The sequence below is a fragment of the Entelurus aequoreus genome, linkage group LG22, assembly GCF_033978785.1.
Source record: "Entelurus aequoreus isolate RoL-2023_Sb linkage group LG22, RoL_Eaeq_v1.1, whole genome shotgun sequence".
NCBI lineage: Eukaryota > Metazoa > Chordata > Actinopteri > Syngnathiformes > Syngnathidae > Entelurus > Entelurus aequoreus.
In genome coordinates this window covers 27137491-27151593 of record NC_084752.1, presented here as the reverse complement: position 1 = coordinate 27151593, position 14103 = coordinate 27137491, and the positions used below count along the sequence as shown (strand labels likewise).

Here is a 14103-nt window from a genome sequence, read left to right as displayed (position 1 = left end):
TTGCTCTGTTTATTGCAGTTCTGAGTGTTGCTGGTTTTGGAATTGGATTGCATTGTTATGGTATTGCTGTGTATTGTTTTGTTGGATTGATTAATTAAAAAAAAAAAAAAAAAAATTACCAAAAAAAATAAATAAATCGATTTTTTTTAAATGAGAATCGATTCTGAATCGCACAACGTTAGAATCGCGATTCGAATTCGGATCGATTTTTCCCCACACTCCTAGTAATGATCAATTTAGCTGTCCAGTGTCAAATCTTATTGGAAAAAAAAACAACAACACACAAATGAAATGAGGGGATGGATTTAAACACAGGAGTGCCAAACAAGAACCGGTTCCTTCATGGCTCCAATTGCAGAACTCTTTACCCAGGTGTGGGCGGGGCTAACATCAAAGCACTAAGTACATTACCTGCACAGGTTCCCCCACACCTCGACGTTGCTGGACTGTGTCGCACACATGGAGAGCCACTCTAAAATATGGACGGCCGAGGAAACTCATTATCTGCTGTACATTTGGACGTCGGCAGAGGTGCAGAACAAACTAGAAACGGCGACGAGAACGCGGCCTGTTTTGGAGAAGATCCGCGAGGAGATGGCAGAAGCCGGCTTCGTGCGGACTTTTGATCAGATTAATAACAAGCTGAAGAAGCTGAAGAAGGACTACAGGGACCACAAGAAGGGTCTTTGCAGACAACGCAGTGCGGGAGGGAAAATGTTATTCTTCAAACAACTCAACTCCGTCTTGGGGAACAGAAAGGCGTGTCAGCTCACCGGGAAAGCGTTTAATAATTATAAGACGAGCCAAGACCCTGGACCGAGTCAGACCTGCATGGACTTTTGTAAGTTTTATGAATGTTAAATAATAATGTCCACTGTACGTAGCTTAAAGCGCTGGCTAGTAGCTCAGCGTTAGCTTTAGCAAGTTAGCCAAACTGCTATGACTGTGTTGCTACCACGTGACCCAGTGGCACTTCCGGGTTAGACGTCATGGGCAAACAAACATTATGCCATAATGTCTGATTGCTCATGACGTCAAACCCGTGTTTTTCAACCACTGTGCCGCGGCACACCGGTGTGCCGTGAGATACAGTCTGGTGTGCCGTGGAAGATTATCTAATTTCACATATTTGGGTTGAAAACATTTTTTGCAAACCAGTAATTATAGTCAACAAATGATGTGTTGTTGTTGAGTGTCGGTGCTGTCTAGAGCTCGGTAGAGTAATCGTGTAATACTCTTCCATATCAGTAGGTGGCAGCCGGTGGCTAATTGCTTTGTAAATGCAGGTAAAAAGGTGTCTGATGCTAAAACCAAAAATAAACAAAAGGTGAGTGCCCTTAAAGAAAGGCATTGAAGCTTAGGGAAGGCTATGCAGAACAAAATTAAAACTGAACTGGCTACTGAGTAAACAAAAACAGAATGCTGGACGACAGCAAAGACTTACTGCGGAGCAAAGACGGCGTCCACAATGTACATCCGAGCATGACATGACAATCAACAATGTCTCCACAAAGAAGGATAAAAACAGCTGAAATATTCTTGATTGCTAAAACAAAGTAGATGCGGGAAATATCGCTCAAAGGAAGACATGAAACTGCTAGAGGAAAATACCAAAAAAAGAGGAAAAAGCCACCGAAATAGGAGCGCAAGACAAGAACTACACACAGGAAAACCGCAAAAAAGTCAAAATAAGTGTGACAGTGGTGGTGACAGTACACCTACTTTGTGGAGGTCTTTGCTCCACAGTAAGTCTTTGCTGTCGTCCAGCATTCTGTTTTTGTTTACTTTGTTGCCAGTTCAGTTTTAGTTTCGTTCTGCATAGCCTTCCCTAAGCGTCAATGCCTTTTCTTAGGGGCACTCACATTTTTGTTTATTTTTGGTTTAAGCATTAGATACCTTTTTACCTGCACACTGCCTCCCGCTGTTTCCGACATCTACAAAGCAATTAGCTACCGGCTGCCACCTACTGATATGGTATGGTATAACACGGTTATCATACTTTCTGCAGGGGGATGGATTGTGATACTTTATGCTGTAGCTGGAAACTACCTGAAGTATTTCCAACCTCCACATTCTCTGCAGGATGGAACATTTTTGTGATTTTGAAATCATCACATTTTCATAATGCGGTATACTTTGAAACCTTCTCATGCCTACTCACATCATTAAAGGGGTCATATCATGATTTTTTTCTATATTTAAAACACTTCCTTGTGGTCTACAGAACATTTAAGGATAGCTTTTTACTGAAAAATGTGCATACATTTTTTTTTAATAGAACCATTTTCAAGCCATTTTTTCTCCCTTATAAAACGGTTTGCCACAAGCCATCTGTTTTGAGTGACTTTCACCACAACACAACATTCCAGATGATCATCGGCTAACTGATGAGGTGGCGACTTGTCCAGGGTGTACCCCGCCTTCCGCCCGAATGCAGCTGAGATAGGCTCCAGCACCCCCCGCGACCCCAAAAGGGACAAGCGGTAGAAAATGGATGGATGGAAATTTTAAATTTTCCAGACTTATGCAGATCCCAAATACACATAAGCAGGTACTATCAGGTAAAAGTTGGTTTTGCATTTCAAATTTTTGGGACTTGTGCAGATCCCAAATACAGATAAGCAAGTACCATCAAGTAAAAAAAAGTTGGTTTTGCATAATAGGGCCCCTTTAATTTGCAGGTTAAGCCACAGTAGACTGCTTTAAGAGCTGCACTCCATTTATTCTATATTTAGAAATAATTCAGTTATTTATTTAAAATACACTACCGTTCAAAAGTTTGGGGTCACCCAAACAATTTTGTGGAATAGCCTTCATTTCTAAGAACAAGAATAGACTGTCGAGTTTCAGATGAAAGTTCTCTTTTTCTGGCCATTTTGAGCGTTTAATTGACCCCACAAATGTGATGCTCCAGAAACTCAATCTGCTCAAAGGAAGGTCAGTTTTGTAGCTTCTGTAACTAGCTAAACTGTTTTCAGATGTGTGAACATGATTGCACAAGGGTTTTGTAATCATCAATTAGCCTTCTGAGCCAATGAGCAAACACATTGTACCATTAGAACACTGGAGTGATAGTTGCTGGAAATGGGCCTCTATACACCTATGTAGATATTGCACCAAAAACCAGACATTTTCAGCTAGAATAGTCATTTACCACATTAGCAATGTATAAAGTGTATTTCTTTAAAGTTAAGACTAGTTTAAAGTTATCTTCATTGAAAAGTACAGTGCTTTTCCTTTAAAAATAAGGACATTTCAATGTGACCCCAAACTTTTGAACGGTAGTGTACATATTTTTCACTTTCATAATGTTTAGTATAATCCTCATGTTTCTCATGCATAATGTTTAAAAATGACTGTTTGATGAGAACTTTTTCAACAACGACATTTCAAAAGAACACATTTGAGAGCTGTAATTATATCATGCTGTGATATTTTTGTCCAGGGTTATCATACTGTTAGAACCTCATGCCAACCCACGCCTAGGTGTGAGCATTTTACAATGACTGATTTCACTTCACTTTTTCCTTTAATTTCATTTTCTTTGACATACTACCATCAGATTGAGGGATATGTTTTTACAGGGACGATACCGATTATTAACAGTCAAGGTATTTGGAGCCGATATTCATTTGCAGTAAAATTTAGCCAAACATGAATACTATATGTCAGTAAACAGCTAGACAGTCTTTAAGTTGTTGTTGTTTTTTTAACGTCATTTTTAAGGAAACGTCGACCCAGTAGCGACATTTATGCGACACTAAAGTTGGTAATTTAGCACTAAACAACATCAGGGGATTTCACAAACACCGTTATTACATGTCTATGGATGTTCTCGTTCATCCAGGTCATTGTATTCTCAGGGCATTCAATCGATCGCAACTAGACTGTTTGGTTTGTCTTAGAAGACGTTTTGCCTCTCATCTGAGTAGGCTTCATCAGTTCATGCTCATAAACTAGATTGGTCAGATCTAGTCTTAGACTTAGATTGGTCAGATCTAGTCTAGCGGCTGGTGCCAATACATCAGTAGGCTTTAATCAGTTCATGCTCATAGACTTAGATTGGTCATGTCTAGTGTTAGACTCAGATTGGACAGATCTAGTCTAGCCGCTGGTGCCAAAACCACAAACATTTATACTCCAAAACGAGGAGGTTGTGCCTGGGCAAGAATGGTTTCGCCGTATCGTAATGAGAAAAACAACTGCTATGATGCAAACAAGCAATCCTACTGTCAAAGCCAACTGCAGTCGTTGAAGTGTAATTTACCTTCGTTAGCATTGAGTTATTGTGTGGCAGAACGATCGCTCTGGATCGACTACTACCAGTCCAAAATAGTCGGAATCACCAACCATTCAGTTTTTTTTTTACAAATGGCATACTGGTCACCATCAGTGACCAGAATATAGCTAACTCCTGTTATTTGTTGGAGGCTAAATTGCAGAGTATTTTAGGAATGGTTGAAAGGACAGTGTTGTATGTGGGAGACAGGTGGTGTCACAGACCACCACCTCTGTTAAGGGATTGTATCACCGATACCAGCCTGAATTTTATTCGGTATTGGATCAGAAAAGAAAATCAGTCGTCTCGCACATCACTATTAAGAGGAGAGCCAACATTTGCATTTCAAAATATGAGAAATCTCTTGGGACAATTGGTATAAATATGGGATTTTTCTTCATGAAAAAAACTTGTAAGGTTTGGTGAATGGCCGTCTGAGCCGCAGCTTATAAGAAAGGAGCACTGGTTATTACTATTAACTTACTCTGTACTTTTCACAATGTTTTAATTTTTTTATTACTAAATACTGGTATCATATGTTGATTCATTGTACCTGCTGAGTGTTGAATTTGTAAAAAAAACCATGTTTGATACAGATAAAAGAAGACCAATATCGATATACGTCAAAATGCCAAATATTTGCGCCGATAATCAGTCGATACCTAATCTGCTTCACAGCTGAGAGACTTAATGAAGGAAAAATGTAAACAAAATTGTAGGCCTGAGTGTAGCGAGACGTGACTGTGTTTTTCCTCCTACATATTCTTCTGCTGCAAGCTCGTGACTAGTTCTCTTTTTCATTTTGTATTGATAAATTCATCAATTATTATATCAACCCTCAATAATACCACATTTTTATCTTGCATGTTCTACTCCAGGTGTAGCCAACTCAACCAGTAGATCTTTAGGACTTTTAGTAGATCCAACAACTCAATTCTGTCAAAAGGGTCTACCTTTTTACCGGTAAAACAATAGAATAAATGAAGGCACCTTCATTCACTGACAGGCACACAGTTTGAGTGATTAATAATTTTGTATGCTTCGCTTTTCTCCAGGTACACAGTTTGTTGGATTTCGCAGGTTTCAGTTTTGAATTCATTATGTTAAAGGCTTACTGAAATGATTTTTTTTTATTTAAACGGGGATAGCAGATCCATTCTATGTGTCATACTTGATCATTTCGCGATATTGCCATATTTTTGCTGAAAGGATTTAGTATAGAACAACGACTATAAAGTTCGCAACTTTTGGTCTCTGATAAAAAAAAGCCTTGCCCCTACCGGAAGTAGCGTGACGTCACAGGAGGAAGGGCTCCTCACATTTCCCCATTGTTTTCAATGCAGCGAGAGAGATTCGGACCGAAAAAGCGACGATGACCCCATTAATTTGAGCGAGGATGAAAGATTCGTGGATGAGGAACGTGAGAGTGAAGGACTAGCGTGCAGTGCAGGACGTATCTTTTTTCGCTCTGACCGTAACTTAGGTACAAGGGTTCATTGGATTCCACACTCTCTCCTTTTTCTATTGTGGATCACGGATTTGTATTTTAAACCACCTCGGATACTATATCCTCTTGAAAATGAGAGTCGAGAACGTGAAATGGACATTCACAGTGACTTTTATTAACACGACAATACATCGGTGAAGCTCTGTAGCTACGGAGCTAACGTGATAGCATCGTGCTTAAATGCAGATGGAAACAAAATAAATAAACCCCTGACTGGAAGGATAGACAGAAAATCAACAATACTATTAAACCATGGACATGTAAATACACGGTTAATGCTTTCCAGGCTGGCGAAGCTTAACAATGCTGTTGCCAACGACGCCAATGAAGCTAACTTAGCAACGGGACCTCACAGAGCTATGCTAAAAACAGTAGCTATCCACCTACGCCAGCCAACCCTCATCTGCTCATCAACACCCGTGCTCACCTGCGTTCCAGCGATCGACGGAGCGACGAAAGACTTTACCCGATCATAGATGCGGTCGGCGGCCCGGAGACGGAGGAAGCCAAGGTGAGGTCGGCGGCTAGCGCGTCTGCTATCCATCTCAAAGTCCTCCTGGTTGTGTTGCTTTAGTCCGCCGCTAATACACCGATCCCACCTACAACTTTCTTCTTTGCAGTCTTCATTGTTCATTAAACAAATTGCAAAAGATTCACCAACACAGATGTCCAGAATACTGTGGAATTTTGATATGAAAACAGAGCTTTTTGTATTGGATTCAATGGGACCGAATACTTCCTTTTCAACGATTGACGTCACGTGCATACGTCATCATACATAGACGTTTTCAACTGGAAGTTTAGCGGGAAATTTAAAATTGCACTTTATAAGTTAACCCGGCCGTATTGGCATGTGTTGCAATGTTAAGATTTCATCATTGATATATAAACTATCAGACTGAGTGGTCGGTAGTAGTGGGTTTCAGTAGGCTTTAATGGTCCTATGTCAAGGTATCAGCGTAGGCCACACAGGTTTGCCCCCCTAAAAAATCGTATAACTGCAGCCATGTGAAACTTTAAGACTGACTTTAGCATTAATTAGTTCCAGCTGCAATAACACTTCTCTCTTTAATTACCATCATTCACTTGTGATGGGACGCTAACAAGAAGTTGTAGTCATCATATGCTCCAGCCTCACAAAGAGCTATAAAAACAGGAACGTCCAAAGTGTGGTACAGTGGCCATTTGCAACCCGTGGATCGTTTATTATAACCTGACTCTCGCCAGATCCTTGTAGTTTGCTGAGCTACACACAAGGATCTGGGATCGAGGGCAAAGCAATCAAGATAGCAAAAAATAATGAACCATTCAGGATTTCATATATGTGACGTAGCGCCAAAGTGACTGTTTGATTCAAACAACAATGGCGGCATGCAGTGAGGAGTCGTGTGCTGACATTGATTCTGCATATTTTCTTTGCACAAACGACATCGATCGCCTACTGACGTTACTGCGTTGTTTCAGTAGAAGTTCTCTAACTTTTCGCTCTGTCGTTATCCAATATGTCAGCTGTTCTGTTTTAGATTTCCCAGCGTCGCTCTCATCAGCGTCTCGGGTTGATTTGGATGTGAGTGGTTGAAGTAGCACGTCATTCAAGATAACAGACAAGTGGTTTATCCAATCACATACAATGATTTTTTTTTTTTTTACAAGGCCCCGGATTTTAAAGTACATCTCCTATAGAGAAGTCCCAGATCCTTTGGTGGAGCTCAGCGAAGTACACGGGTCTGGCGAGAGTCTGGTTATGTTTTTTAGTGGCCTGTGAAAAAACTGCATTTTAGCTAATTATCTTGTCTTGCATGGAGCTGAGGTTCTTTTGAGCTTTTAGTCAGAACAATTGCATGAAATGTGAAACATTACTTATTTGCAGTAACTGAAGCAGATGAGCTGGCCCTCAGTGGGAACATTGGCGAGCATGCGATGAATGGAACACCAAGAGGGACTTCATCAGAGTCTCTCTCCCCTCAAGACACACGTACCTTCATAAAATGTAAATCTCCTATATTATTCTTTCTAATCATATACTAGAATTCCCCTTTCACACATTTCATACCTATTTTCTTATGTGCCAACAGATTCTGATAGTGCACTTTGCCTTGTAGAGCCCAAGGTTTCAACAAAACTCCTTGCATATACTCACTACTTCAAATGACCTCGACTATTAAACATTACTACTACATGATCTTGATTTCCACAGGAGGAGGATGATAAAGACACAGTGTTTACTGCATTGGGGAGGGATCCTGAAAGGCCCGCAGAGGTAACATTTTAAAATAACAATAATCCTACATATGTGAAACACCCCACATTGAAGCATTGGAATGTTAATTATTTAAATTGTTTTTATTGAATACAATTTTTTTCCAGAGAACAGCCGGACACGAGCAGTGTTCATCAAACTTTTCATCACAGATTGACATCGTAAGAAGCTGAGTAAATGTGCGAGGGATTATTTGTGTCGAATTTCAGTTAATCATCGTTCTCAATTTTGTCTTTACAGATGCCAGTAAATGAGGTGTACAAAATGCATCTGCTCAAGAAAATGGAAAAAACCGACAAAGAAATGGTGTACTTGGACTGGCAAATCAAGAAAGCACATCTGGAATTTGAAATTCTAAAATACAAGCTAGAGGTGGGTGCACGTTCACAGGTGAATTGTTAAATATTTTACCCTTTATGAATAACTGACGTGACTTTTTTGTGTGTAGGAAATGAAGACGAAAACAAAATGATTTTTATTATTTTTACTACTGTGGTTTTTATCTGGTGCAGGCTGAGCACAATAATTATGACAGATCTATGATGCTGGATATCTGCAAGGTGGATTAGGTTTGACCCAGGCTGGCATTTGTACACAATGCTGGGACTCTATTACCCATGATCCTCCACTGCCTTCTGACAGCCAACATTGGTGTTCTAAACGCTGGACTCTAAACTCGTACAAAAAGTGCATGCACAGTTGGGTTGTTGTTTAAGTTCATTCCGAACATGCATACAGTGTTTGGTTTACATTTATTGTATTTGCCTTTTTGATACATATTTTTTAAATAAATGATTCTTCAATAAAGTTTGTCTAAATACTTGCTTGAAATGGCGCTTTATTTGAGTTGTGCAGGAGTAAAACCAAGCGCCACAATTAACATTTAAATTGGGTAATTGTGATTATTATTAATATTATTATTTGGAAGTCTGTGAATGTTCTCATTCATCCAGGTCATTGTAATCTCAGGGCATTTAATCGATCACAACTGGACAGTTTGTTTTGTTTTAGAAGATGTTTCGTCTCTCATCCTAGAAGGTTTCATCAGTTTGGGCTCATAGACTACATTGGTGAGATCTAGTCTTAGACTTAGATTGGTCAGATCTAGTCTAGCGATTGGTGCCCAAACCCCAATCTAAGTCTATGAGCATGAACTGATGAAGCGAGATAGGCGAAACTTTCTTCTAAAACAGTCCAGTTGCGATCAGTTAAATGTCCTGAGATTATCATTAATCAAATTCATACTTCTACAAATGCCAGTTCATAAAAATGGTAACGACTCACGAGACAATCAGTGAATTGGGTATTTCCGTGTTACAGGATGGTGCTTTAAAACTATTTAATGAAAAGAAAGTACTGTAAATTCTGAACTATAAGCCGCTACTTTTTCCTACACTTTGCACCCTGTGGCTTATAAGACTGTGCTGCTAATTTGTGGATTTTCTTCACTAAGGGTCATAGTGGTTTTAAAAAAACAAGCAAATACATTGAGGTGTTTTGTTGTTTGGGTGAATCCGCTCACTGTAGGTGTTGCAGTGTCCTTTAAGTGCTTTCAAACCGGAAGTAGATTGCCATTCAGTCTTTGTGCTGTCCATAGCGTTTCTACTAGTATGGATTTTCCATTTACCAATCCAAGCAATGTTTGTAAGTTTTATAGTATAACTAAAACTGTTCATACTTACTATGTGATTTTTGTAGGAGCCTTTTCATGCATATGTGTATGCGCTATTGTAATGTAATGACGCTAGCATTGTTAGCATGAGCTAACACGTTTACGACTGTCTGTGTCAGTATTATTAACTCACAACGGCATTCTTTTTGTATTGTTTCAGTTTCACAAATTCCTCAGTAAACTCAGCAAGACGTCACTGTGGAGTTATTGAGTCTGTTTAGCTGATTGGAGAGCGAGCTTCCACAGCTAGTGGGTCCATGACGATGACTTCTGTTTTGTTTGATCAGCCATTTTACTGCCATGTTACAGACACCGTTTGGAAACAAATAAGGTATGTATTTAAACATTTACAGAATCTTTATGTGTAAATAACCCATTTCACAACATATATATCGGTGCGGCTGATATAAAATATATTTTTCTTCCAAAATCGAATGGGTGCAGCCTATATCCTGGTGCGCTTGATAGTCTGGAAAATACGGGTCTTTTATTTTAATATAATTGATTTCAATAATTGATATTTGCTACCGTAAAACTAACTGATTCCCCCCTAAATGCTGGTAAAACATAATGGATGTTGTTTCCCTGTTTTGTTTTAGTCGCATTAAAGTAATACACACTGATGGGTAAATCATACCTCAGTGAGTGTATGGCTTTCACACTAGCTGTATAGACACTCCAGATACTGTTAGTGTTTCACAAAGGTCATCTGCTGGTGAAAAAAAGTCACTACATCTGACCTGCATATAAAAGTTAGCAAATACAATTGTTTTTGTTTTTTTCTTTAATGCAGTGGTTCTCAACCTTTTTTCAGTGATGTACCCCCTTTGAATTTTTTTTAAATTCAAGAACCCCCTAATCAGAGCAAAGCATTTTTGGTTAAAAAAAAGAGATAAAGAAGTAAACTACAGCACTATGTCATCAGTTTCTGATTTATTATATTGTATAACAGTGCAAAATATTGCTCATTTGTAGTGGTCTTTCTTGAACTATTTGGAAAAAAAGATAGGTTTTTATTTATATTTAAAAATGATTTTTGAATTGTTGCTATTTTTAGAATATTTTAAAACATTCTCACGTACCCCTTGGCATACCTTCAAGTACCCCCAGGGGTACGCGTACCCCCATTTGCGAACCACTGCTTTAAGGAATAGTGCGGAAAAGAATATGAAATGCACAACTTTGGTCAATGAACCAAATGGCGGAGAAGAACATTTACCTTATTTGGGACTATAAGATCGAAATGATCCAACACTTCAGAATTGTTCCTTTTTATTGGTTCAATTTACTAAGTGTATATTTTTTCTTAGATTCGTTTAAGAAAAAAATAGGGTGATAAAAACCCATGTCAAATGCTGGACACCACGACTTCTTTTAGTATGTCCTGTATCAGGCGACATAAGTGCTTCCTGAAAAACAGTTTGGTGCTTTGCAGTCAAATGACACAGCAGCTGTATCGGTCACATGTTTTTTCCTGAAGTGACCCACACGTCAAAGCTTCGAGGGACACCGTATCACTCTTTGTGTTTGATAAGGGTTAGGTATCAGTATCGTTTGACCCAGCACTACTGACAATAAATTATAAAGAGTAACTTAAACCACACATTTTAAACCAGATATTTGTGTGAACAAGGATGTGAATTGAAAGAGCTCTGTATTGATTCAAGGTTTTTGTAGTCTTCCGGTCCACACATTTTTACCATAATTCCAAGTCCGTTTGCTGATACCACTGGCTTGTACACCATCTGTGTCCTGAGCATGACGTTAAAGTGCATCCGGCAGTGGAGGCTCCTCTATGGGGTCTTGGGGCACTAGGAGGTTAACCCCTTTACTACTGTTACCCCAGGTGGCCCTTGGCAAAGGCCTAGTACCTGACTGCCCCCTAGCCAGGGATACGGTGAAGACCTCAACGGCGGATTTAAGAACTATCACAACGGCTGCGATGGCGGAAGAAGGCTGCAGCAGAAAAGGGTCCCCAGTCGTCTTGGACTCCATGCCACTGGACCCTGACCCGATTCTGTCAAGGATCGTTTGGTGACTGTCTGTGCACCAGTCTCCCCATGTTAAACTAAGTCACGCACAGGCATCCTCCATAAAGGGATACACCCCTACCAGGAGGATCGTCACACTCGTTTCGAGTGACCGCCGATGATGATGATGATGACACCATCTGGGGGAGAAATATACCGCCTCGAAAAACACGAGTTACGACTGCTGTCGATCTCGAGATAATTAAGTTAATTTTCACAGATAAAAAACACAAATCGCTGTGCAAAACATAGAATTAAAACAAATACGTTAAAACAACTGGGGCAGTATTGCAGTCTCTCTGCCGCACTGTTGTGACGAAACGAGAGCTGGGCCAGAAGGCAAAGCTCTCAGTCTACCGAGCTATCTACATTCCTACTCTTACCTATGGTCATGAAGTGTGGGTCATGGGCTGAAATGAGTTTCCTCAGAAATGTGTCTGGCATCTCCCTTAGAGATAGGGTGAGAAGTTCAGTCACCCGAGAGAGACTCGGAGTAGAGCCGCTGCTCCTTCCCTTGGAAAGGAGCCAGCTTAGGTGGTTCGGTCATCTCGTGCGGATGCCTCACAAGTGTCTCCCTTGGGAGATCCTTGTTGCACGTCCCACTGGGAGGAAAACCCCGGGGCAGGCCAAGGACCAGATGGGGGAATTACATCTCCTATCTGGCCTGGGAATGCTTTGGGATCCCCCAAGAGGAAGTTGCTAATGTTGCTCTGGAGAGGGAAGTCTGGGGGTCTCTGCTGGAGCTGTTGTCCCCGCGACCCGATTCCGGATAAGCGGTTGAAGATGGATGGATGGAAGGATGTTAAAACAGTGGAAACATAATAAGATGGGTAAATTGTTTAAAGTCCAGATGAGTTAACCACTTCTAACCTTCAAAAGCTTCAAAGCGTCAAACCCACTCACAATAGAAAACAATAAGGCTTATACCGCAACAAATTCAGAGAAACATGTGAGAGTCCAGAATCAGGTAGCCCCCAAGAAGTAACAAGGATGTTGTATATCCCAGCAGGTACAATACATTAAAACCACATTGAGAATTTGTTGAATTACATCCTGGCGTTGAGCAACTGAAACTCAACGTTGGAGCAACACGCTTTTTAAAGACGTTTAATCAATGTCGGGTTCTGACGTTGATTTGACCATTTAAATTTGGCCATTTCCCAACCAACAACGTTGATCCAACGTTCGACATCAACGTTGTCTCAATTTACAAATACAACTATTTTGCAGCCTTGTTTTAAAGGACATGTATTTGATCAGCATATCAATGTCTTGTGCCTGCTGGGATGGGAGTCAGGAAAACCGACGTGTTTGCTAGGCTTGATGGACAGCATGAGCACATAAAATACATGTCAAAGTATATTAAGGACGTGAGGACAGATACCGCAATGCTCCGTAAACAAATGAATAGACTGGAAGGAAAAGTGATTGGACTGAAGGAACAAGTGAATGTTTTAAAGAAACTAAATGGTGCGAAGGATCACATATCTCAAATTATGAGTCAGATTCAGGGAGTACAAGAGCATTCCCGCATGATCAATGTGATTATGACTGGCCTTCAGATAACATGCATGCATCATGGTGGAACAACTCAGTAGAAAATAGATGGCTAGATGAAATTCTTGATTCTTAATCGACTGAGGACTGGAATTCAGCGCCGGTTTTGAATTTGGGCAAGCTTTCTGTCGCGGTTTCTGGCATGTGCATTATGTTCGAGCGCCAGGAAAGAAAAATAGAAATCTACATCAAGTTAAGTGGAGGACAGGACGAAGCCAAAGTGCTTGCTGTTAAAGACTTCAAAGAAACTGGACAATACTTGAAGATGACATCATCTCGTCTACAAAGACATAAATAAAAGACGTGTTGCAGCTGAAGCCAACAACTACAAAAATAACACAGATAATGACAGGTTCCACAATATTAAGTAATACATAACATTCTTTGACTATCACAAGTAAGTTAATACGTATTTATGTTTTACCCAACACCTTCCCTTAATTCTCTCAAACAGGAAGTCAACCTAAAGTAAATATGTAAATGTTATGTGAATGAACTATTGTATTAAAGACAGGGAGAAGGGGTTGGATTAAATAAAGTATAAGCATTGCTTTTTCTTACTCCTTTTCAGATATGTTGAAATTATGTTCCTTTGAATTGCACTTGTTTTAGAATATTTATAATCCAAAAAGACAAAAGTTTTTTTTGTTTTTTTGGATTCTAACATGTAAAAAATATTCTCGTTCTTGGTGGCTAGCAATGCAGCTAATGGGAGCAATCAATTGTACATCTAAATCACTTTAAAAATGCATTCAATAACTGTCAACAATACTTCATTTACGTTCCGTAACCTGTATA

The 14103-nt window shown here is 39.8% G+C and overlaps 1 protein-coding gene across 4 annotated transcripts; it reads left to right on the top strand.

Annotated features, from left to right (window-relative positions):
* Positions 1-344: 344 nt before the first annotated feature.
* LOC133639939 (uncharacterized) lies at positions 345-12147 on the top strand. Of its 4 annotated transcripts, none has more exons than XR_009823874.1 (8): positions 345-841; positions 7657-7776; positions 7862-7896; positions 7984-8046; positions 8154-8214; positions 8287-8418; positions 9879-10049; positions 11565-12147. XR_009823874.1 is itself a non-coding variant. In XM_062033654.1 (7 exons), the coding sequence occupies exons 1-7, from the start codon at positions 460-462 to the stop codon at positions 8516-8518; spliced, it is 810 nt and encodes a 269-aa protein (XP_061889638.1). In that variant the 5' UTR covers positions 348-459; the 3' UTR covers positions 8519-8865. The 4 variants fall into 4 exon arrangements, 1 of the variants encoding a protein (XP_061889638.1); XR_009823872.1 differs by having other exon boundaries at positions 8154-8207; positions 11565-12141; XR_009823873.1 differs by lacking the exons at positions 9879-10049; positions 11565-12147 and adding an exon at positions 8495-8867.
* The last annotated feature ends 1956 nt before the right edge of the window (positions 12148-14103 follow it).

Bases quoted from the DNA above. Each gene is read 5' to 3' on its own strand.
- LOC133639939 (XM_062033654.1), top strand. From the start codon at position 460: ATGGAGAGCCACTCTAAAATATGGACGGCCGAGGAAACTCATTATCTG. The intron at 842-7,656 runs GTAAGTTTTATG...ACTTATTTGCAG, and splicing joins TCAGACCTGCATGGACTTTT to TAACTGAAGCAGATGAGCTG. The intron at 7,897-7,983 runs GTTTCAACAAAA...TGATTTCCACAG, and splicing joins TTTGCCTTGTAGAGCCCAAG to GAGGAGGATGATAAAGACAC.